The sequence below is a fragment of the Vanellus vanellus genome, assembly GCF_965231255.1.
Source record: "Vanellus vanellus genome assembly, contig: HAP1_SCAFFOLD_1100, whole genome shotgun sequence".
Taxonomy (NCBI): Eukaryota; Metazoa; Chordata; class Aves; order Charadriiformes; family Charadriidae; genus Vanellus; species Vanellus vanellus.
Window position 1 is genome coordinate 29,709 of NW_028128782.1, and position 25,294 is coordinate 55,002.

Genomic DNA, 25,294 nt, shown 5'->3' on the forward strand with positions numbered 1-25,294 from the left:
GGGTCAGTTGGAGGTGTCGGTGTGGGATGGAGGTGTTGGGGTGGGATGGACAGATGGATGGATGGACGGACAGACGGAAGGAGGGAGGGATGGACGGATGGATGGATGGAGGGGTGGGCAGATGGATGGATGGACAGACAGATGGATGGACAGATGGATGGATGGACGGATGGACAGATGGATGGACGGACGGACAGACGGAGGGAGGGAGGGATGGACGGGTGGACAGAGGGACAGATAGACAGGTGGTTGGACAGATGGATGGATGGAAGGCCAGATGGACGGACGGAGGGATGGATGGACAGATGGACGGACGGAGGGATGGATGGACGGGCGGGCAGATGGACAGACGGACGGATGGATGGATGGATGGACGGATGGATGGATGGACAGATGGATGGATGGACGGATGGACGGATGGATGGATGGATGGACGGATGGAGGGATGGATGGATGGATGGATGGGCAGATGGACAGACGGATGGATGGATGGATGGACGGATGGATGGATGGACAAGGAGATAGATGGACGGATGGATGGACGGACGGATGGATGGACAGATGGATGGACGGAGGGATGGATGGATGGACGGACAGATGGATGGACGGAGGGATGGGCAGACGGAGGGACGGATGGACGGACGGACAAGACGGACGGGTGGTTGGACAGATGGATGGAGAGATGAACCGATGGATGGACGGACGGACGGACGGACGGGCAGATAGACGGGCGGATGGAGAGGCGCTTGGACAGCTGGAGGGAGGAGGGGATGGACAGACGGACGGGTGCCTGAACATCCGGATGGACGGAAGGGTAGCGGGATAGAAAGGGGGGGGGATAGACGGCGAGGGGGGCAGGGGGACGGACGGACAGCAGGGGGACAGACAGACAGACAGACAGACAGACGGGTCCCCACACCGGCCGGCTGGGCGGGTGCAGGCAGCCAAGCGGGCGGCAGCCGTGCGGGAGGGTCCCAAAGGGCAGCGGGACGGACAAACGGACAAGCGGGACGGACAAAGGGCCGAGCGGGACGGACAAACGGACAAGCGGGACGGACAAAGGGCCGAGCACCGGCATCCAGGCGGACAAACGGACGTGCGGAATGGGCAAACAGAGGAGCAGAACATCCAGACAGAGGAGCAGGAGGGTCGGACGGATGAGTGGGACGGACAAACGGATGAGAGGGACAGACAAACGGACGAGCGGGATGGACTAAATGGATGAGCGGGACGGACAAACAGACGAGCGGGACATCCAGACGGACGTATGGAACAGCCAAACGGATGAGCGGGATGGACAAACGGACGAGCGGGACATCCAGGCGGACGAGCGGGACGGACACACAGACAAGCGGGATGGACAAACGGACAAATGGGACATCCAAATGGATGAGCGGGACGGACAAACGGATGCATGGAACAGCCAAATGGACGAGTGGGACGGACAAACGGACAAGCGCGATGGCAAAACAGATGAGTGGGGCGGCCAAACGGACGAGCGGGACATCCAGACGGATGAGCAGGACGGACACACGGACAAGCGGGATGGACAAATGGATGAGTGGGACAGCCAAACGGACGCATGGAACGGCCGAAAGGACGAGCGGGACGGACACACGGACAAGTGGGACAGACAAACGGACAAGCGGGACATCCAGATGGATGAGCAGGACGGACAAACGGACGAGCGGGACGGACAAGCGGATGTATGGAACAGCCAAATGGATGAGCGGGACGGACAAACGGACGAGTGGGACATCCGGATGGACGCGTGGAATGGCCAAAAGGACGAGCGGGACGGACACACGGACAAGCGGGATGGACAAACGGATGCATGGAACAGCCAAATGGACGAGCGGGATGGACAAACGGACAAGTGGGACATCCAGACAGACGAGTGGGGTGGCAAAACAGACGGGCGGGACGGACAGACGGATGAGTGGAACAGCCAAATGGACGAGCGGGATGGACAAACGGACGCGTGGAACGGCCAAAAGGACGAGCGGGATGGACACACGGACAAGCGGGATTGACAAACGGACGAGAGGGACATCCAGACGGACGCGTGGAACGGCCAAAAGGACGAGCGGGACGGACACACAGATGAGTGGGATGGACAAACAGAGGAGCGGGACGGACAGACGGAGGAGCGGGATGGACAAACGGATGCATGGAACAGCCAAATGGATGAGCGGGACGGACAAACGGACAAGTGGGACATCCGGATGGATGAGCGGGAAGGCCAAACGGACGAGCGGGACGGCCAAACGGACGCATGGAACGGCCAAAAGACGAGTGGGACGGACACACAGACAAGCGGGACAGACAAACGGACGAGCGGGACATCCAGGTGGATGAGCGGGATGGACACACAGACAAGTGGGATGGACAAACGGATGAGTGGAACAGCCAAATGGATGAGCGGGATGGACAAACGGACAAGTGGGACATCCAGACGGACGAGTGGGGTGGCAAAACAGACGGGCGGGACGGACAGATGGATGAGTGGAACAGCCAAATGGACGAGTGGGATGGACAAACGGAGGAGCGGGACGGACAAACGGACGGGCGGGACGGCCAGCCGGTGGGGCGGGGAGCCGGAGGGCGGGAGGAGAAGCGGGAGGGCGTAGGGTTGGTGCCACCGGGGTGGTGCCGGCTACGAACCGCCCCCGCCCGGTGCCGTTCCCAAAAAAAAAAACAAAACCACAACCAAAACCCCCCAAAAAAACCCCCAACCAAAACTCCCCCCCCCCAAAAAACAAACCCCAAACCCAAAATTAAAAAAAAAAAGCCCCAAAAAAAAAAAAACAAAAAAAAAAGCAGCAAAGAAAACAAAGCTCATCCCGGCACCGCCGGCAACCGCGGCAAAAACCTGCCGGCCACCGGCAAGCGGGGCAAGGTACGCTTCGGGGCGGACCTTGGTCCCCTCCCCTCCGCCCTTTTCCTTCCCCAGTTGCCCCACCATGCTGGCGGCGGCGGCGCTGGTTTTACTGGTGGCCTTGCTGCCGGCGGCCGTCGCTTTCGGGCGGCGGCGGGCGCCTTATTTTTGGGCCGATTTGGTGGCTTTTGGCAATTTGGCCCTTTCGGCCGCCCGTTGCCGGCGCCGCTTGAACCGCCGCCCTCCCGTCAGCCTCCTGGAGGTTTTCCAACGGCGCGTCCGGCGCCGACCCCGGCGGCTTTTCCTTCGTTTCGGAGAGGAGGTTTACACCTACCACGACCTGGAACGGCGCAGTAACGGGGCCGCCCGGTTTTTGGCCCGGCGTTTGGCTCTGAAGCCGGGGCAACCGGTAGCCGTCCTGCTCCCCAACTCCCCCGCCTACGTCTGGACCTGGTTGGCTTTGGCCAAGTTGGGCTGCCCCATGGCTTGCCTCAACGCCAACGTGCGGGGGAAGGGCTTGCGACACGCTTTGGTGGCCGCCCGGGCTACCGTCCTCCTTGCCAGCCCCGGTGAGTGGTGACCCTCCCCCTCCCCCTCCCCCTCCCCCTCCCCCTCCCTTCAAGTTGAGAGGGTAATTTTTTGGGGGGGTGGGAGGGAGGTAGGAGGATTGTCCTCCTCCTTTCGGGGGTTTGAGAGGGGTGCGTGGGGCGCACACGCGTGTGCGGGGGGGGGGAAAGGAGGAGGGGAGGCGGGGGGGGGTTCAAGGAGGGGGGGGGGGGGGTGCGCACGCGTGTCGGTGGCTGGGTGTGCGGCTGCAGGCGTGTCGGTGCCTGTGCAGGGATTTACGCGGGTGTGGGTGCGTGTGCATGAGTCTACACGCGTGGCAGTGCCTGTGCATGGATTTACATAGGTGTCGGTGCCTCTACATGTGTCTACACACGTGTCAGTGCTTGTATATGTGTCTACATGCATGTCAGTGCCTGTGCATGGACTTACATGCGTGTCAGTGCCTGTATATGTGTCTACATGCATGTCAGTGCCTGTGCATGGATTTACACGCGTGTCAGTGCCTCTACATGTGTCTACATGCATGTCAGTGCCTGTGCATGGATTTACACGTGTGTCAGTGCCTCTACATGTGTCTACACGCATGTCAGTGCCTGTGCATGGACTTACACGCGTGTCAGTGCCTGTACATGTGTCTACACGTGTGTCAGTGCCTGTGCATGGACTTACACACGTGTCAGTGCCTCTACATGTGTCTACACACGTATCAATGCCTGTGCATGGATTTACACGCGTGTCAGTGCCTGTGCATGGATTTACATAGGTGTCAGTGCCTGTACATGAGTCTACACGCGTGTCAGTGCCTGTGCATGGATTTACATGCATGTCGGTGCCTGTGCATGGACTTACACGTGTGTCAGTGCCTCTACATGTGTCTACATGCATGTCAGTGCCTGTGCATGGACTTACATACATGTCAGTGCCTGTACATGTGTCTACACACATGTCAGTGACTGTGCATGGACTTACACGTGTGTCAGTGCCTGTACATGTGTCTACACACGTGTCAATACCTGTGCATGGATTTACACGTGTGTCAGTGCCTCTACATGTGTCTACATGCATGTCAGTGCCTGTGCATGGACTTACATACATGTCAGTGCCTGTATATGTGTCTACACACATGTCAGTGCCTGTGCATGCATTTACACGCGTGTCAGTGCCTGTAAATGTGTCTACACACTTGTCAATGCCTGTACATGGATTTACATAGGTGTCAGTGCCTGTACATGAGTCTACACGCGTGTCAGTGCCTGTGCATGGATTTACACGCATGTCAGTGCCTGTGCATGGACTTACACGTGTGTCAGTGCCTCTACATGTGTCTACACGCATGTCAGTGCCTGTGCATGTGTCTACACACATGTCGGTGCCTGTGCAGGGATTTACACGCATGTCGGTGCCTGTGCATGAGTCTACACGCATGTCAGTGCCTCTACATGTGTCTACACGTGTGTCAGTGCCTGTGCATGGACTTACACGCGTGTCAGTGCCTGTGCATGGATTTACATACATGTCAGTGCCTGTATATGTGTCTACACACATGTCAGTGCCTGTGCATGGATTTACACGCGTGTCAGTGCCTGTGCATGGACTTACACGCGTGTCAGTGCCTCTACATGTGTCTACACACGTATCAATGCCTGTGCATGGATTTACACGCGTGTCAGTGCCTTTGCACGGATTTACACGGGTGTCAGTGCCTCTACATGTGTCTACACACATGTCAGTGCCTGTGCATGGACTTACACGCGTGTCAGTGCCACTACATGTGCCCACACGCGTGTCAGTGCCTGCGCACGGATTTACAGGGGTGCCTGTGCCTGGCGAGGTGTTTGCAGGCGTGTCAGGGCGTGTCCCTGGACTGAACGGGTGTGTCTGTGTCGTGATTTAACCCCCGCTGGCAGCGAGCCCCGCGGAGCCCCTCCCCCCCCCCTCCCCCCTCCCCCCCCCCCCCCTCCCCCCCCCCCCCCCCCCCGTGGGCTGAGATAAAAGACTGTAATGACACGAGAGCAGAAAAGGAAAAAAATTAACCCCAAAAATAACGAGAGTAATGCGGAGAGGGGGGCCCCTCCCCCACACCAGCCCGAGCAGCGCTTGCGGGTTCCCCTCCCCCACCTCTCCCCACCCTCCCCACCCCCCCCACCCCCACCCCTTATCCTGCCCTTTTTGGGGGGGGGGGGGGGGGATGATATTTCCAGTTCTGGCCCCGATTAGTATGAACATCGCTCAGCAACGCTGCAAACAATAGGCACGCTCGACCTTCCCCGCACCGCAGGGAGAAGGAGCCAGCCGCACACGTGTCGGTGCCTGCGCACGCGCTTACACGTGTCGGTGTCGGCACACGGGTCTGCACGCGTGTCAGTGCCTACGCGTGGATTTACACGCGTGTCAGAGCCTGTGCAGGCATTTACACACGTGTCAGTGCCGTTACGTGTGTCTATAGGTGTGTCAGTGCCTGTGCATGGATTTACACGCGTGTCAGAGCCTGTGCACGGATTTACACACATGTCAGTGCCTTTACGTGTGTCTATAGGTGTGTCAGTTCCTGTGCATGGATTTACACGCGTGTCAGAGCCTGTGCACGGATTTACACACATGTCAGTGCCTTTACGTGTGTCTATAGGTGTGTCAGTCCCTGTGCATGGATTCACACACGTGTCAGTGCCTATGCATGCATTTACACACGTGTCAGTGCCTTTACATATGTTTATAGGTGTGTCAGGGCCTATGCATGGATTTACACGCGTGTCCACGCCTGTGCACGTGTCTGACTACGTGTCAGAGCCTGTGCACGGATTTACACACGTGTCAGTGCCTTTACGTGTGTCTATAGGTGTGTCAGTGCCTGTGCATATGTCTGCACGCGTGTCAGAGCCTGTGCACGCATTTACACACGTGTCAGTGCCGTTACGTGTGTCTATAGGTGTGTCAGTGCCTGCGCGTGGATTTACACGCGTGTCAGAGCCTGTGCATGCATTTACACACGTGTCAGTGCCTTTATGTGTGTCTATAGGTGTGTCAGTGCCTGTGCATGGATTTACACACGTGTCCACACCTGTGCACGTGTCTGACCACGTGTCAGAGCCTGTGCACAGATTTACACACGTGTCAGTGCCTTTATGTGTGTCTATAGGTGTGTCAGAGCCTATGCATGGATTTACACACGTGTCAGAGCCTGTGCACGCATTTACACACGTGTCAGTGCCTTTACGTGTGTCTATAGGTGTGTCAGTGCCTGTGCATGTGTCTGTACACGTGTCAGAGCCTGTGCACGCATTTACACACGTGTCAGTGCCTTTACGTATGTCTATAGGTGTGTCAGGGCCTATGCATGGATTTACACGCGTGTCAGAGCCTGTGCACGGATTTACACACGTGTCAGTGCCTTTACGTGTGTCTATAGGCGTGTCAGTGCCTGTGCATGGATTCACACACGTGTCAGTGCCTATGCATGCATTTACACACGTGTCAGTGCCTTTACGTGTGTCTATAGGTGTGTCAGTGCCTGTGCATGGATTTACACGCGTGTCCACGCCTGTGCACGTGTCTGACCACGTGTCAGAGCCTGTGCACAGATTTACACACGTGTCAGTGCCGTTACGTGTGTCTATAGGTGTGTCAGTGCCTGTGCATATGTCTGCACACGTGTCAGAGCCTGTGCACGCATTTACACACGTGTCAGTGCCGTTACGTGTGTCTATAGGTGTGTCAGTGCCTGCGCGTGGATTTACACGCGTGTCAGAGCCTGTGCACGCATTTACACACGTGTCAGTGCCTTTACGTGTGTCTATAGGTGTGTCAGGGCCTGTGCATGGATTTACACGCGTGTCAGAGCCTGTGCACGGATTTACACACATGTCAGTGCCTTTACGTGTGTCTATAGGTGTGTCAGTCCCTGTGCATGGATTTACACGCGTGTCAGAGCCTGTGCACGGATTTACACACGTGTCAGTGCCTTTACGTGTGTCTATAGGTGTGTCAGTGCCTGTGCATATGTCTGCACGCGTGTCAGAGCCTGTGCACGCATTTACACACATGTCAGTGCCTTTACGTGTGTCTATAGGTGTGTCAGTCCCTGTGCATGGATTTACACACATGTCAGTGCCTTTACGTGTGTCTATAGGTGTGTCAGTCCCTGTGCATGGATTTACATGCGTGTCAGAGCCTGTGCACGCATTTACACATGTGTCAGTGCCTTTACGTATGTCTATAGGTGTGTCAGTGCCTGTGCATGGATTTACACACGTGTCCACACCTGTGCACGTGTCTGACCACGTGTCAGAGCCTGTGCACAGATTTACACACGTGTCAGTGCCTTTATGTGTGTCTATAGGCGTGTCAGTGCCTGCGCATGGACTTACACGTGTGTCAGTGTCTGTGCACGCGTTTCCACGTGTGTGAGTGTCCGTGCACGTGCTGGCACACGTATGGGCGTCACACGTCAGCGTCAGCGCGTGTGCCGTTGCCTCCGCACGCGTCCACACGTGTGTCAGCGTACCTACACGCATTCCCACGCCGGCCGACGCCTGCCAGCGCCCGGACACGCAATGACACGCGTGTCGGCTGTGGCGCGCACACGGCAGCACACGCGTGGGGCGGCGGGACGCGCCGGGGGCTCTTTCCCCCTGCCGGAACTTTTTGGGCGTTTTTTTGGGGGGGTTGTGCGTCCGTCCCCCTTTCCCTCGGCGCGAACGGCGCCCGCGGCGGCACGCTCAGCCCCGCGCACACGCGTGTGCGAGGCCCCGGGGCGAGCGGGGCGGGGCGTGTTGGCCACGTCAAGGCCACGGGTTAATCATCCCCAGTCCTTTCCCAGGGCAAAGGTCCCCTCCCCCTCCTCCCCTCCCCTCTGCGTCACGTTTTCCGGGGAAAAGAGATTAAAAAAAAAAACAACAAACCCAAAAAGGACTATCAGGGCGGGGGGAGGGGGTTGGACCCACTGGGACCCTCTTGAAGGGGGTGGGGGAGGGGGAGGTCAGGGTGTCCCGTGGGGTGCTGAGGGCACCCATGGGATGGCCGTCGCATTGGGGTGACCGTTTGGGTCCTTTGGGTGCCCGTTTTGGGGTGGGTGGGGTCCCTGCCCCACCAAGGGGAGCATTGGGTGCCCACCTGAGATCTTCGGGGCACCCATCCATGGCTCCTGGGGTGTCCGACCCATTGGGGTGGCCCAGTTGGGGTGCACTGGGTGCCCACCTGGGAGCCTTGGGGCACCCAGCCTGGTTGCCCACCCAACTGAGGTCCCTTTTGGGGTGGGTGGGGTCCCTACCCCACCAAGGGGAGCATTGGGTGCCCACCTGAGATCTTCGGGGCACCCATCCATGATACCTGGGGTGTCCGACCCATTGGGGTGCCCAGTTGGGGTGCACTGGGTGCCCAGTTGGGGTCCTTGGGGCACCCAGCCTGGTTGCCCACCCAACTGAGGTCCCTTTTGGGGTGGGTGGGGTCCCTACTCCATCAAGGGGAGCATTGGGTGCCCACCTGGGATCTTCAGGCCACCCTCGATGACTCCTGGGTGCCCATCTCATTGGGGTGCGGAGTTGGGGTGCACTGGGTGCCCATTTGGGGTCCTTGGGGCACCCAGCCTGGTTGCCCACCCAACTGAGGTCCCGTTTTGGGGTGGGTGGGGTCCTTGCCCCACCAAGGGGAGCATTGGGTGCCCACCTGGGATCTTCAGGGCACCCATCCATGGCTCCTGGGTGCCCATCTCATTGGGGTGGCCCAGTTGGGGTGCAGTGGGTGACCACCTGTGGTCCTTGGGGCACCCAGCCTGGTTGCCCACCCAACTGAGGTCCCGTTTTGGGGTGGGTGGGGTCCCTACTCCACCAAGGGGAGCACTGGGTGCCCACCTGAGATCTTCAGGGCACCCATTGATGACTCCTGGGTGCCCATCTAATTGGGGTGCCCAGTTGGGGTGCACTGGGTGCCCACCTGGGAGCCTTGGGGCACCCAGCCTGGTTGCCCACCCAACTGAGGTCCCTTTTGGGGTGGGTGGGGTCCCTACTCCACCAAGGGGTGCATTGGGTGCCCACCTGAGATCTTCAGGCCACCCATCGATGACTCCTGGGTGCCCATCTCATTGGGGTGGCCCAGTTGGGGTGCACTGGGTGCCCATTTGGGGTCCTTGGGGCACCCAGCCTGGTTGCCCACCCAACTGAGGTCCCTTTTGGGGTGGGTGGGGTCCCTACTCCACCAAGGGGAGCACTGGGTGCCCACCTGAGATCTTCAGGGCACCCATTGATGACTCCTGGGTGCCCATCTAATTGGGGTGCCCAGTTGGGGTGCACTGGGTGCCCACCTGGGAGCCTTGGGGCACCCAGCCTGGTTGCCCACCCAACTGAGGTCACTTTTTGGGGTGGGTGGGGTCCGTACTCCACCAAGGGGAGCATTGGGTGCCCACCTGAGATCTTCAGGCCACCCATCGATGACTCCTGGGTGCCCATCTCATTGGGGTGCCCAGTTGGGGTGCACTGGGTGCCCATTTGGGGTCCTTGGGGCACCCAGCCTGGTTGCCCACCCAACTGAGGTCCCTTTTTGGGGTGGGTGGGGTCCCTACTCCACCAAGGGGTGCATTGGGTGCCCACCTGAGATCTTCAGGCCACCCATCGATGACTCCTGGGTTCCCATCTAATTGGGATGCCCAGTTGGGGTGCACTGGGTGCCCAGTTGGGGTCCTTGGGGCACCCAGCCTGGTTGCCCACCCAACTGAGGTGCCGTTTTGGGGTGGGTGGGGTCCCTGCCCCACCAAGGGGAGCATTGGGTGCCCACCTGAGATCTTCAGGCCACCCATTGATGACTTCTGGGTGCTCGTCTCATTGGGGTGCTCCCTTGGGGTGCACTGGGTGCCCATTTGGGGTCCTTGGGGCACCCAGCCTGGTTGCCCACCCAACTGAGGTGCCGTTTTGGGGTGGGTGGGGTCCTTGCCCCACCAAGGGGAGCATTGGGTGCCCACCTGAGATCTTCAGGGCACCCATCCATGGCTCCTGGGTGCCCATCTCATTGGGGTGGCCCAGTTGGGGTGCACTGGGTGCCCACCTGGGGTCCTTGGGGCACCCAGCCTGGTTGCCCACCCAACTGAGGTCACTTTTTGGGGTGGGTGGGGTCCCTACTCCACCAAGGAGAGCATTGGGAGCCCACCTGAGATCTTCAGGCCACCCATCCATGACTCCTGGGTGCCCATCTCATTGGGGTGCCCAGTTGGGGTGCACTGGGTGCCCATTTGGGGTCCTTGGGGCACCCAGCCTGGTTGCCCACCCAACTGAGGTGCCGTTTTGGGGTGGGTGGGGTCCCTGCCCCACCAAGGGGAGCATTGGGTGCCCACCTGAGATCTTCAGGGCACCCATCCATGGCTCCTGGGTGCCCATCTCATTGGGGTGGCCCAGTTGGGGTGCACTGGGTGACCACCTGTGGTCCTTGGGGCACCCAGCCTGGTTGCCCACCCAACTGAGGTCCCGTTTTGGGGTGGGTGGGGTCCCTACTCCACCAAGGGGAGCACTGGGTGCCCACCTGAGATCTTCAGGGCACCCATTGATGACTCCTGGGTGCCCATCTAATTGGGGTGCCCAGTTGGGGTGCACTGGGTGCCCACCTGGGAGCCTTGGGGCACCCAGCCTGGTTGCCCACCCAACTGAGGTCCCTTTTGGGGTGGGTGGGGTCCGTACTCCACCAAGGGGTGCATTGGGTGCCCACCTGAGATCTTCAGGCCACCCATCGATGACTCCTGGGTGCCCATCTCATTGGGGTGGCCCAGTTGGGGTGCACTGGGTGCCCAGTTGGGGTCCTTGGGGCACCCAGCCTGGTTGCCCACCCAACTGAGGTCCCTTTTGGGGTGGGTGGGGTCCCTACTCCACCAAGGGGAGCACTGGGTGCCCACCTGAGATCTTCAGGGCACCCATTGATGACTCCTGGGTGCCCATCTAATTGGGGTGCCCAGTTGGGGTGCACTGGGTGCCCACCTGGGAGCCTTGGGGCACCCAGCCTGGTTGCCCACCCAACTGAGGTCCCTTTTGGGGTGGGTGGGGTCCGTACTCCACCAAGGGGTGCATTGGGTGCCCACCTGAGATCTTCAGGCCACCCATCGATGACTCCTGGGTGCCCATCTCATTGGGGTGGCCCAGTTGGGGTGCACTGGGTGCCCAGTTGGGGTCCTTGGGGCACCCAGCCTGGTTGCCCACCCAACTGAGGTCACTTTTTGGGGTGGGTGGGGTCCGTACTCCACCAAGGGGAGCATTGGGTGCCCACCTGAGATCTTCAGGCCACCCATCGATGACTCCTGGGTGCCCATCTAATTTGGGTGCCCAGTTGGGGTGCACTGGGTGCCCATTTGGGGTCCTTGGGGCACCCAGCCTGGTTGCCCACCCAACTGAGGTCCCTTTTTGGGGTGGGTGGGGTCCCTACTCCACCAAGGGGTGCATTGGGTGCCCACCTGAGATCTTCAGGCCACCCATCGATGACTCCTGGGTTCCCATCTAATTGGGATGCCCAGTTGGGGTGCACTGGGTGCCCAGTTGGGGTCCTTGGGGCACCCAGCCTGGTTGCCCACCCAACTGAGGTGCCGTTTTGGGGTGGGTGGGGTCCCTGCCCCACCAAGGGGAGCATTGGGTGCCCACCTGAGATCTTCAGGCCACCCATTGATGACTTCTGGGTGCTCGTCTCATTGGGGTGCTCCCTTGGGGTGCACTGGGTGCCCATTTGGGGTCCTTGGGGCACCCAGCCTGGTTGCCCACCCAACTGAGGTCCCGTTTTGGGGTGGGTGGGGTCCCTGCCCCACCAAGGGGAGCATTGGGTGCCCACCTGAGATCTTCAGGGCACCCATCCATGACTCCTGGGTGCCCATCTCATTGGGGTGCCCAGTTGGGGTGCACTGGGTGCCCATTTGGGGTCGTTGGGGCACCCAGCCTGGTTGCCCACCCAACTGAGGTCACTTTTTGGGGTGGGTGGGGTCCCTACTCCACCAAGGAGAGCATTGGGAGCCCACCTGAGATCTTCAGGCCACCCATCCATGACTCCTGGGTGCCCATCTCATTGGGGTGCCCAGTTGGGGTGCACTGGGTGCCCATTTGGGGTCCTTGGGGCACCCAGCCTGGTTGCCCACCCAACTGAGGTGCCGTTTTGGGGTGGGTGGGGTCCCTGCCCCACCAAGGGGAGCATTGGGTGCCCACCTGAGATCTTCAGGGCACCCATCCATGGCTCCTGGGTGCCCATCTCATTGGGGTGGCCCAGTTGGGGTGCACTGGGTGACCACCTGTGGTCCTTGGGGCACCCAGCCTGGTTGCCCACCCAACTGAGGTCCCGTTTTGGGGTGGGTGGGGTCCCTACTCCACCAAGGGGAGCACTGGGTGCCCACCTGAGATCTTCAGGGCACCCATTGATGACTCCTGGGTGCCCATCTAATTGGGGTGCCCAGTTGGGTTGCACTGGGTGCCCAGTTGGGGTCCTTGGGGCACCCAGCCTGGTTGCCCACCCAACTGAGGTCCCTTTTTGGGGTGGGTGGAGTCCTACTCCAGCAAGGGGAGCATTGGGTGCCCACCTGAGATCTTCAGGCCACCCATCCATGGCTCCTGGGTGCCCATCTCATTGGGGTGGCCCAGTTGGGGTGCACTGGGTGCCCACCTGGGGTCCTTGGGGCACCCAGCCTGGTTGCCCACCCAACTGAGGTCACTTTTTGGGGTGGGTGGGGTCCTACTCCAGCAAGGGGAGCATTGGGTGCCCACCTGAGATCTTCAGGCCACCCATCCATGACTCCTGGGTGCCCACCTCACTGGGTGGTGCCCTTCAGGTTCTCCTCCTGGATGGTGACCCACCTGACCACCCCACCCCCCCCACCCCCCCCCGCCCCATGGGTGCTGTGCCCCCTTTTCTCCCCACAGAGCTCCAAACCGCCGTGGAGGAGGTTCTCCCGGACCTTCAGCGCGACGGCATCCACGTCTTCTACCTCAGCTCCACCTCCCCCACGCCGGGGGTGGAGGCCCTCCTGCCCGCCATCGAGAAGACCTCCGATGACCCCCTCCCCGCCCACCACCGCGCCGGTGTCACCGCCGACTCCAAAGCCATCTACATCTACACCTCCGGCACCACCGGTGAGGCCGTGGGGACGGAAAGGTCAAAGGCAGGACCATCTGGGAGGGTTTGGGTGCCACGGGTTGACGAGCCGTGGGTTGTCCTCCACGGGTTGGGTTGACGAGCCGTGGGTTGTCCTCCACGGGTTGGGTTGACGAGCCGTGGGTTGTCCTCCACGGGCGGTGCGGCCACGAAGGCGCAGATGATGGTGGGGAGGTTGGAGGGGTCTTCTGGAGGCCCTTCTCCAAGTCCAACCACGATGGGGCCATCTGGACCAGGTTCCTCATGGACGCGTCCATGCGAGAGTTGGGTATCTCCGAGGATGGAGACCCACCATGTCAATAGGGCTGTCCTCATTGGGATGGGATGGGGTGGGGTGGGACCTCCTGCATCCAACCCCGAACCCAAACCGGATCCCACCCCAAGTTCCTCATGGCTCCTCCCAGTGAGGTCTGGAGACCTCCAGGGATGGAGACCCACCACGTTCCTGGCTCTGTCCTCGTTGGGACGGGGTAGGACCTCCTGCATCCAACCCCAAACCCAAACCAGATCCCACCCCAACCAACACAGGCGCATCTGGATGAGGTTCCTCATGGCTCCTCCCAGTGAGGTCTGGAGACCTCCAGGGATGGAGACCCACCACGTCCTTGGGTCTGTCCTCGTTGGGACGGGGTAGGACCTCCTGCATCCAACCCCGAACCCAAACCAGATCCCACCCCAAACCCAAACCAGATCCCACCCCAACTAACACAGGCGCATCTGGATGAGGTTCCTCATGGCTCCTCCCAGTGAGGTCTGGAGACCTCCAGGGATGGAGTAGGACCTCCTGCATCCAACCCCGAACCCAAACCAGATCCCACCCCAACCAACACAGGCGCATCTGGATGAGGTTCCTCACACCTCTCCCAACGAGGTCTGGAGACCTCCAGGGATGGAGTAGGACCTCCTGCATCCAACCCCGAACCCAAACCAGATCCCACCCCGAACCCAAACCAGATCCCACCCCAACCAACCCAGGCGCATCTGGATGAGGTTCCTCACACCTCTTCCAACGAGGTCTGGAGACCTCCAGGGATGGAGTAGGACCTCCTGCATCCAACCCCAAACCCAAACCAGATCCCACCCCGAACCCAAACCAGATCCCACCCCAACCAACACAAGCGCATCTGGATGAGGTTCCTCATGGCTCCTCCCAGTGAGGTCTGGAGACCACCAGGGATGGAGACCCACCACGTCCTTGGGTCTGTCCTCGTTGGGACGGGGTAGGACCTCCTGCATCCAACCCCGAACCCAAACCAGATCCCACCCCGAACCCAAACCAGATCCCACCCCAACCAGCACAGGCGCATCTGGATGAGGTTCCTCACACCTCTCCCAACGAGGTCTGGAGACCTCCAGGGATGGAGTAGGACCTCCTGCGTCCAACCCCGAACCCAAACCAGATCCCACCCCGAACCCAAACCAGATCCCACCCCAACCAACACAGGCGCATCTGGATGAGGTTCCTCACACCTCTCCCAACGAGGTCTGGAGACCTCCAGGGATGGAGTAGGACCTCCTGCATCCAACCCCGAACCCAAACCAGATCCCACCCCGAACCCAAACCAGATCCCACCCCAACCAACACAGGCGCATCTGGATGAGGTTCCTCACACCTCTCCCAACGAGGTCTGGAGACCTCCAGGGATGGAGTAGGACCTCCTGCATCCACTCCTGAACCCAAACCAGATCCCACCCCGAACCCAAACCAGGTCCCACCCCAACCAACACAGGCGCATCTGGATGAGGTTCCTCATGGCTCCTCCCAGCGAGGTCTGGAGACCTCTAGGGCTGGAGACCCACCACCCTGCAGGACGGGTTTTGCCCTCCCACCCCACCCACCCCGAACCCAAACCAGATCCCACCCCAACCAACACAGGCGCATCTGGATGAGGTTCCTCATGGCTCCTCCCAGTGAGGTCTGGAGATCTCCAGGGATGGAGTAGGACCTCCTGCATCCACTCCCAAACCCAAACCAGATCCCACCCCAAACCCAAACCAGGTCCCACCCCGAACCCAAACCAGATCCCACCCCAACTAACACAGGCGCATCTGGATGAGGTTCCTCATGGCTCCTCCCAGCGAGGTCTGGAGACCTCTAGGGCTGGAGACCCACCACCCTGCAGGACGGGTTTTGCCCTCCCACCCCACCCTTCATCCCCAAGACCTCCCACCCCACACGGGGATCTCCATGGAGACCACTTCCCACCTTCTGCTCCCCCCACCCCTCCCCGCAGGGCTGCCCAAGGCAGCGGTGATCACCGAGCTGAAGCTGATGATGGTGGCCAGCCTGGGGCGGCTCTGCGGCCTACGACCCGATGATGTCATCTACACCACGCTACCGCTCTACCACTCAGCCGGGCTGCTCATCGGGGTGGGCGGGTGCATCGAGGTCGGTACGTAAACCCCTCCCCCCCCCCGTGCCCCACGGATGGATGGATGGATGGAGGGATGGATGGATGGATGGATGGAGGGATGGATGGAGGGATGGATGGATGGAGGGATGGAGGAAGCGATGGCGAAACGTGTGGGGAGAAGGAAGAAGATGGAGCCGTGTCCATCCACGGGTGAAGGACGGACAGACAAGACGGATGGACGTTTTCGATGGACGGAGAGCCGACTAATGGGGAGGGATGGATGGACAGATGTTTTACGGGGACAGATGTTGCACGGAGATGGTGGAGGGACAGATGTTTCATGGGGACGGATGGACAGATGTTTTGTGGGGACCAATGGATGAACAGATGTTTTATGGGGACAGATGTTGCACGGAGATGGTGGAGGGACATAGGTTTTACGGAGACGATGGAGGGACAGATGTTCCATGGAGACGGATGGACAGATGTTTCCTGGAGACAGATGGATGGACAGATGTTTCATGGAGACGGATGGACTGATGTTTTGTGGGGACCATTGGATGGACAGATGTTTTATGGGGACAGATGTTTCACGGAGATGATGGAGGGACATAGGTTTTACGGAGACGATGGACGGACAGATGTTCCATGGAGACGGATGGACAGATGTTTCGTGGAGACGATGGAGGGACAGATGTTTCATGGAGACGGATGGACAGATGTTTTGTGGGGACCAATGGATGGACAGATGTTTTGTGGAGACAGAAGTTTCATGGAGATGATGGAGGGACATAGGTTTTACGGAGACGATGGAGGGACAGATGTTTCATGGAGACGGACGGACAGATGTTTTGTATAGACAGATGGATGGACAGATGTTTTATGGAAACAGATGTTTGATGGAGATGATGGAGGGACATAGGTTTTACGGAGACGATGGAGGGACAGATGTTTCATGGAGACGGATGGACAGATGTTTTGTGGGGACCAATGGATGGACAGATGTTTCATGGAGACGGATGGACAGATGTTTTGTGGAGACGGATGGATGGACAGATGTTTTATGGAGACAGATGTTTCACGGAGATGATGGAGGGACATAGGTTTTACGGAGACAATGGAGGGACAGATGTTTCATGGAGACGGATGGACTGATGTTTTGTGGGGACCAATGGATGGACAGATGTTTCATGGAGACGGATGGACAGATGTTTTGTGGAGACGGATGGATGGACAGATGTTTTATGGAGACAGATGTTTCACGGAGATGATGGAGGGACATAGGTTTTACGGAGATGATGGAGGGACAGATGTTCCATGGAGACGGATGGACAGATGTTTCATGGAGACAATGGAGGGACAGATGTTTCATGGAGACGGATGGACAGATGTTTTGTGGGGACCAATGGATGGACAGATGTTTTGTGGAGACAGATGTTTGATGGAGATGGTGGAGGGACATAGGTTTTACGGAGACAATGGAGGGACAGATGTTTCATGGAGACGGATGGACAGATGTTTCGTGGAGACGGATGGACAGATGTTTTGTGGGGACCAATGGATGGACAGATGTTTTATGGGGACAGATGTTTCACGGAGATGATGGAGGGACATAGGTTTTACGGAGACGATGGAGGGACAGATGTTTCATGGAGACGGATGGACAGATGTTTCGTGGAGACAGATGGATGGACAGATGTTTCGTGGAGACGGATGTTTCACGGAGATGGCGATAGATGTTTCATGGAGATGGGATGTATGGACAGATGTTTTGCAGAGACAGATGTTTTACGGAGATGATGGACAGATGTTTTATAGAGATGATAGATGGACAGATGTTTTGTGGACAGATGTTTTACGGAGCTCACCGGGTGGACAGATGTTTTACAGAGAGGTGTTTTACGGAGACGATGGACGGACAGATGATTTATGGAGATGACAGATGGACAGATGTTTGACAGATGTTTTGTGGAGCCCAAGGGATGGGCGGCTGTTTTACGGAGACAGCTGTTTTATGGAGATGGAGGGATGTTTTACGGAGATCTTGGATGGACAGACGTTTCGTGGAGATGGATGGGCAGATGTTTCCCAGAGACAGGTTTTATGGAGACGAGGGACGGACAGACGTTTGATAGCGAGAGATGCTTCACGGAGACGGATGTTTCATGGAGCTGGATGGACGTGTTTTACGGAGGCAGATGTTTTATGGCGACCTTGGACAGATGTGTTATGGAGATGGATGTTTCACGGAGATGGATGACAGATGTTCTATGGAGATGGAGGACGGACAGATGTTCTATGGAGATGGAGGACAGACAGGTGGAAACACGAGGCGGGAAGGAAGGAAGGAGAGGAGAAAAGGCGAAAGCCCTCCGTAGCACTAAACAGATGAAGGTGGGGGGACACGAGTGGCCCAATGGATGGACAGATGATGAAGAGCGTAGGGGTGGAAGAGGAAAGAGGATGAGAAGATGGAAAGGGAGAAGGGCGTCCACATAGATAATGGGTGACCGGGGTGGGGGAATGGACAAGGACAGATTCTCATGGAGATGGGTGGGTGGGTGGGTGGGTGGGTGGGTGGATGGATGGATGGTTGGTTGGGTGGGTGGGTGGGTGGGTGGATGGATGGATGGATGACTGGATGGATGAGTGGATGGATGGATGGGTGGTTGGGTGGGTGGGTGGATGGTTGGGTGGATGAGTGGATGGTTGGGTGGGTGGTTGGGTGGATGGATGGGTGGGTGGGTGGGTGGGTGGATGGATGGATGGGTGGATGGATGGATGGGTGGGTGCGTGGATGGGTGGATGGTTGGGTGGATGGATGGGTGGGTGGGTGCGTGGATGGGTGGATGGATGGATGGGTGCGTGGATGGGTGCATGGATGGGTGGTTGGGTGGATGGATGGATGGGTGGGTGGATGGGTGGATGGGTGGTTGGGTGGGTGGGTGGATAAAAGAGAAGATGGGAAGGGTAACCACGCCCCTACCGCATCCCCACAGGAGCCACCTGCGTCCTACGGGCCAAATTCTCCGCCTCCCAGTTCTGGGACGACTGTCGCCGCTACAACGTCACCGTCATCCAATACGTGGGCGAACTCATGCGCTACCTCTGCAACACGCCCAAGGTAAGGTCCCCACCAGCCCAAAATCCACCCCAGAGTCGGGGGTAGGGGGGTGGGGTGGGGTGGGTGAGAAGGCGGCGATGCCGTGGGGCTCACCCTGAGACGGTCCCTCCCTTTGTCACCCCACAGCGCCCCGATGACCGAGAACACGGGGTGCGCATGGCCTTGGGCAACGGCCTACGGGCAGAGGTGTGGAAGGAGTTCCTCCAGCGCTTCGGCCCCATCTCCATCTGGGAATTTTACGGGGCCACCGAGGGCAACGCCGGCTTCATCAACTACACCGGCAAGATCGGAGCCGTGGGTAGAGCCAACGTGTTCCTCAAGGTGAGCCACCGGTGACGATGACGACGGCGGCGGCGGTGGCGGTGGTGGTGGTGGTGGGGAAGCAAACGCTTCGAGGAGACCCATCCTCGTCCCTCAAGTTGGGTCGATGCCAAGAGCGGGGTGTGGGGCGGCTCCGGGAGAAGCGTCTTCACGGCGACCCAAACGACGGAGCAATCCGAGGGGGAAGCCAACATCGTCCGTCAAGTTGGGCGGATCCCAAAGCGGGATCTCCGGGATCCCCCCTTTCTTCACATCCAAAAAGAAGTCCCCCTTCCACTCAGTTGGCCAACGTCGACTCAATTAAAAAAAAAAAATAAAAAAAAAATCTAGTTTTGGAGCATCCACGGTGATTTGGACATCTTTGGTGTCACTTCTCGGTCCCCGGTCACCCACGCGTGGAGCCAAAGTTGCCAAAAATAAGGTTTTTTCTCCACTTTTTATCCCTCCGCCTTCTCCCCATGGGTTGGTTTTTTTTTTTTTTTGGTTGGTTTTTTTTTTTTTTTGGCTTGGGGTCAAGAGATAACGACGAGTTTGGTCTACGGATGGAAGACGAGCGGCCACCCAGGACGTTGGGATGGACTACCGGAAGGAAAGTCATCGCGCTCTTCTTAAGCCTGTGGTTTCTCCTTCCACCCATCGGATTTTTCTCTTTGTCTTTCTTCTGCTCTCCAGAGTTTCGCTCCCTTTGAGTTGATCAAGTACAACGTGGAGGAGGACGAACCCATCCGGGACGAACGAGGTCTCTGCATACGAGTGGGTCCCGGTAAGAAGAGATGAACCTTTAGGAGGGTTTTTTTTTGGGGGGAGGGGGGGAGGAAGGGGGTTGAGATGCATCAAAGCCACCTCTTGGGTTTTATCGCCATCATCCTGGTGGTTGGAAACCACCAGAAACCCCTCAAAAGAAACACCCGAGAACCCGGTGGGGCACGGAGGTGACGTTCCCTCAACGTCGAGGCAGTTGTTGACCGGTCTCCACCACTCCTTTCCCTCCCCGAAGGTGAGACGGGGCTGTTGGTCATCAAAATCACCAAGAACACCCCTTTCCATGGCTACGCGGGCGATTCCCAGAAGACGGAGAAGAAGGTCTTGAGGAACGTCTTGGTCAAAGGCGACGCTTTCTTTAACAGCGGTGACCTCCTCATGATGGATCATGAAAGATTCATCTACTTCCAGGATCGCGTGGGAGACACTTTCCGGTAAGTTTGATGGTTCTCCAATCCATCTGCGTGGGGGATGTCCACCTCCCATCCCCCCAAAAATTCCTTCTCACGCTTGCATCCCTTCTCTTCCTTAGCTGGAAAGGTGAGAACGTGGCCACCACAGAGGTGGAGGCCACTCTTGCCATGGTGGACTTCATCCAGGAGGTCAACGTCTACGGAGTGGTCGTGCCGGGTGAGTATTGGGTGGTGTTGGGGGGGTGGGGGGGGGTGGGGGTGACTTGGACCAAAATAAGAACCTGGTGATGTTTCAGCCACGGGACATGTCCCCAAATTATCTGAGGCCACCAAGAAACCTAAAGTAGAACAGAATGGAAGGGACCTACAACGATCATCTAATCCAATCCGCTTCGGGACTCGTTGACCCAAAATAAAGACTCCTGTATTGTTTGGGCCTCATGATTACTGCCACAATGGTCCAACTGGCCACCAAGAAGAGTGAAACAGGACTCGGTTGCCCAAAAGAAGCATCCGGTGGTGTTTGGGGCAAGTAATACGTCCACCTAATGGTCCAACTGGCCACCAAGAAGAGTAAACCAGGACTCGGTTGCCCAAAAGAAGCATCCGGTGGTGTTTAGGGCAAGTAATATGTCCACCTAATGGTCCAACTGACCACCAAGAAGAGTAAACCAGGACTCGGTTGCCCAAAAGAAGCATCCGGTGGTGTTTGGGGCAAGTAATACGTCCACCTAATGATCCAACTGGCCACCAAGAAGAGTAAACAAGGACTCGGTTGCCCAAAAGAAGCATCCGGTGCTGTTTGGGGCAAGTAATATGTCCACCTAATGGTCCAACTGACCACCAAGAAGAGTAAACCAGGACTTGGTTGCCCAAAAGAAGCATCCGGTGGTGTTTGGGGCAAGTAATACGTCCACATAATGGTCCAACTGGCCACCAAGAAGAGTAAACCAGGACTCGGTTGCCCAAAAGAAGCATCCGGTGCTGTTTGGGGCAAGTAATATGTCCACCTAATGGTCCAACTGGCCACCAAGAAGAGTAAACCAGGACTCGGTTGCCCAAAAGAAGCATCTGGTGGTATTTGGGGCAAGTAATACGTCCACCTAATGATCCAACTGGCCACCAAGAAGAGTAAACCAGGACTCGGTTGCCAAAAAGAAGCATCCGGTGCTGTTTGGGGCAAGTAATACGTCCACCTAATGGTCCAACTGACCACCAAGAACAAGGACTCGGTTGCCCAAAAGAAGCATGCGGTGGTGTTTAGGGCAAGTAATACGTCCACCTAATGGTCCAACGGACCACCAAGGCAGCTCAAGTAGGACTTACTGACCCAAAAGAGGTTTCTGGCATGGTTTTGGCATACCACGGGCTCCTGTAAAGGTCTGAATGGCCACCAGAAAGGTTAAAGAGGGACATGGTTGCCCAAACTAAGTGTCCAGCGTGGTTTTAGGCACGCGATGTGGCTCTGCAATGGGCCAAGTAGCCCCCAAGAAAAATAAAATGGGACTCGGTTGCCCCAAAAGCATCACCTGGTGCTGCTTTGGGCAACTGACGTGTCTTCATGATGGTCCATGTGGCTACCAGGAAGAGTAATAGGGGACTCGGTTGCCAAAAAGAAGCGGTTGTTATCGTTTTGGGCACACAGGGGCCTCCTGTACTGGTCCAAGCGGCCACAAAAGAAGCCCAAATGGGAAACGTTCACCCAAAATAAGCATCCAGCCTTGGTTTGGGAACGAGGTTGCCTCCACCGTGCTCCCAATGGCCTCCAAGAAAGCGAAAGTGGGACGATTGCACCCCAAACGAGTATCCGATGTCATCCCAGGTCCCCCCCCCCCCCCCAAAACGATCCAAGCGGCCACCAAGAAGAAGAAACCGAGATTCGGGTTGCCCCAAAATAACCCTCCGGCGTCCTTTGCAGGTTGCGAGGGAAGATGCGGCATGGCGGCCATCCGCCTGAAGACCGGGGCCACCTTCCAGGGCCAGAACCTCTACGCCTTCACCAGGGAGACGTTGCCCACCTACGCCGCCCCCCGTTTCGTGCGCATCCAGGTCAGGGGTCCCACTTTCACCCGGACACGCGGGGTGGGGTGGGGGGGTGGCTTCGGAAAGGGGGGGGGGGAGAGTTCTTCGTTAGTCCTCTACCAAACGAGTCTTTTGGGTGAAGGACACTTCACCGGCATCTCCCGACCAGTTCCTGATGGTGGCACCAGTCACCCCGTGGCAGTCACGGCGCTGGGGGTCAGTGACAGTGCCACCCTGTCACTAACGGCACTCTCCACCCATTTCCGGTGATGGTCACCCAATCAGTGACAACATCGGGGTCACCATGTGCCGATGATGGCATTGGTCCACCCTCCTGCTGAGGGCACCAAGGTCCCTCCTTTTCCGTGACAGCGGTGGTCACCTTGTGCCGAAGGGTGGCCACGCCGTGCCAACGGGTGGTCATCCTGTGCCAACGGTGGCCACCTTGTGCCACCCCACGCCAACGGGTGGTCATCCTGTGCCAACGGTGGCCACCTTGTGCCACCCCGTGCCAACGGGTGGTCATCCTGTGCCAGCGGTGGCCACCTTGTGCCACCCCGTGCCAACGGGTGGTCATCCTGTGCCAGCGGTGGCCACCTTGTGCCACCCCGTGCCAACGGGTGGTCATCCTGTGCCAGCGGTGGCCACCTTGTGCCACCCCGTGCCAACGGGTGGTCATCCTGTGCCAGCGGTGGCCACCTTGTGCCACCCCGTGCCAACGGGTGGTCATCCTGTGCCAGCGGTGGCCACCTTGTGCCACCCCGTGCCAACGGGTGGTCATCCTGTGCCAACGGTGGCCACCTTGTGCCACCCCATGACAACGGGTGGTCATCCTATGCCACCCCATGCCAATGGGTGGTCATCCTATGCCAATGGTGGCCACCTTGTGCCGCCCCATGCCAACGGGTGGTCATCCCATGCCACCCCATGCCAATGGGTGGTCATCCTATGCCACCCCATACCAATGGGTGGTCATCCCGTGCCAACGGTGGCCACCTTGTGCCACCCCATGCCAACGGGTGGTCATCCTATGCCACCCATACCAATGGGTGGTCATCCCGTGCCAATGGTGGCCACCTTGCGCCACCCCGTGCCAACGGGTGGTCATCCTGTGCCAATGGTGGCCACCTTGTGCCACCCCATGCCAACGGGTGGTCATCCCGTGCCAATGGGTGGCCATCCTGTGCCACCCCATGCCAACGGGTGGTCATCCTATGCCACCCTATACCAATGGGTGGTCATCCCGTGCCAATGGTGGCCACCTTGTGCCACCCCATGCCAACGGGTGGTCATCCTATGCCACCCTATACCAATGGGTGGTCATCCCGTGCCAATGGTGGCCACCTTGTGCCACCCCATGCCAACGGGTGGTCATCCTATGCCACCCCATACCAACGGGTGGTCATCCCGTGCCAATGGTGGCCACCTTGTGCCACCCCATGCCAATGGGTGGCCATCCCATGCCAACAGGCGGTCATCCAACGCCAACGGGTGGCCACCATGTGCCACTCCATGCCAACAGGCGGTCAACCCATACCAACAGGTGGCCATCCAATGCCAACGGTGGCCACCTTGTGCCAACGGGTGGCCATCCCCTGCCACCCCATGCCAACGGGTGGCCACCTTGTGCCAATGGGTGGCCATCCTGTGCCACCCCATGCCAACAGGTGGCCATCCCATGCCAACAGGTGGCCATCCCATGCCAACAGGTGGCCATCCCATGCCAACAGGTGGCCATCTAATGCTAATGGTGGCCACTTTTTGCCACCCCATGCCAACAGGCGGTCATCCAATGCTAATGGTGGCCACTTTTTGCCACCCCATGCCAACAGGCGGTCATCCAATGCCAACAGGTGGCCACCGTGTGCCACTCCATGCCAACAGGCGGTCAACCCATACCAACAGGTGGCCATCCAATGCCAACGGTGGCCACCTTGTGCCAACAGGTGGCCAGCCCATGCCACTCCATGCCAACGGGTGGCCACCCTGTGCCAACAGGTGGCCAGCCCATGCCACCCCATGCCAACAGGCGGTCATCCAATGCCAACAGGTGGCCACCGTGTGCCACCCCATGCCAACAGGCGGTCAACCCATACCAACAGGTGGCCATCCAATGCCAACGGTGGCCATCCCCTGCCACCCCATGCCAACAGGCGGTCAACCCATGCCAACGGGTGGCCATCCCTTGCCACCCCGTGCCAAGAGGTGGCCCCCTGTGCCAAAACCACCATACTGGTCCCCCCAGTCCTGATGACACCTCCTACGCCGATGACGCGAGGGTCACCAGTTCCAACGTTGGTCCCCCACCTTGCCCGGGCCGGCGCCGGGGTGCCCCGTTTCTCATGACGGTGCCCATCACCCCACCGCTGGCACCGTTTCCGGTGACCAAATCCATCTCCACAGGAAGCCCTGGAGATCACGGGCACCTTCAAGCAGTGCAAAGGCAACTTGGTCAAAGAAGGCTTTGACCCCAACGTCATCAAAGACCCCCTCTTCTTCCGCGATGACAAGAAAAAATCCTACGTGCCCTTGAACCCGGACACCTACGCCGCCATCGTGGACATGAAGCTCAACCTGTAGAAGAAACCCCACCCCGCTGTGGGCTCCACCACGGGGCGCTAATTGCCTCGGGGCAAATTAGGGGAAAGCAATTTGGGATTAATCACTTCCCGGAAGGGGGAAGAAAATTTTAATAACGACGGCGGAAGGCGACGAGGGCGACGGGCTGGTCTCGGCGCTCGCTCGTTAGCCCGCC

At 58.6% G+C, this 25,294-nt stretch overlaps 1 protein-coding gene across 1 annotated transcript; it reads left to right on the forward strand.

Moving 5' to 3' along the window:
• Positions 1-2,275: 2,275 nt before the first annotated feature.
• LOC309684050 (long-chain fatty acid transport protein 2-like) lies at positions 2,276-25,294 on the forward strand (the record flags this gene model as incomplete). The annotated part of the gene is made up of 11 exons (XM_082500012.1): positions 2,276-2,631; positions 2,954-3,447; positions 13,312-13,521; positions 15,778-15,936; positions 18,897-19,021; positions 19,148-19,342; positions 20,015-20,105; positions 20,340-20,538; positions 20,637-20,734; positions 22,436-22,566; positions 24,943-25,294. 11 exons carry the CDS (start codon positions 2,276-2,278, stop codon positions 25,117-25,119), a joined length of 2,235 nt encoding a protein of 744 aa, XP_082356138.1. The 3' UTR covers positions 25,120-25,294.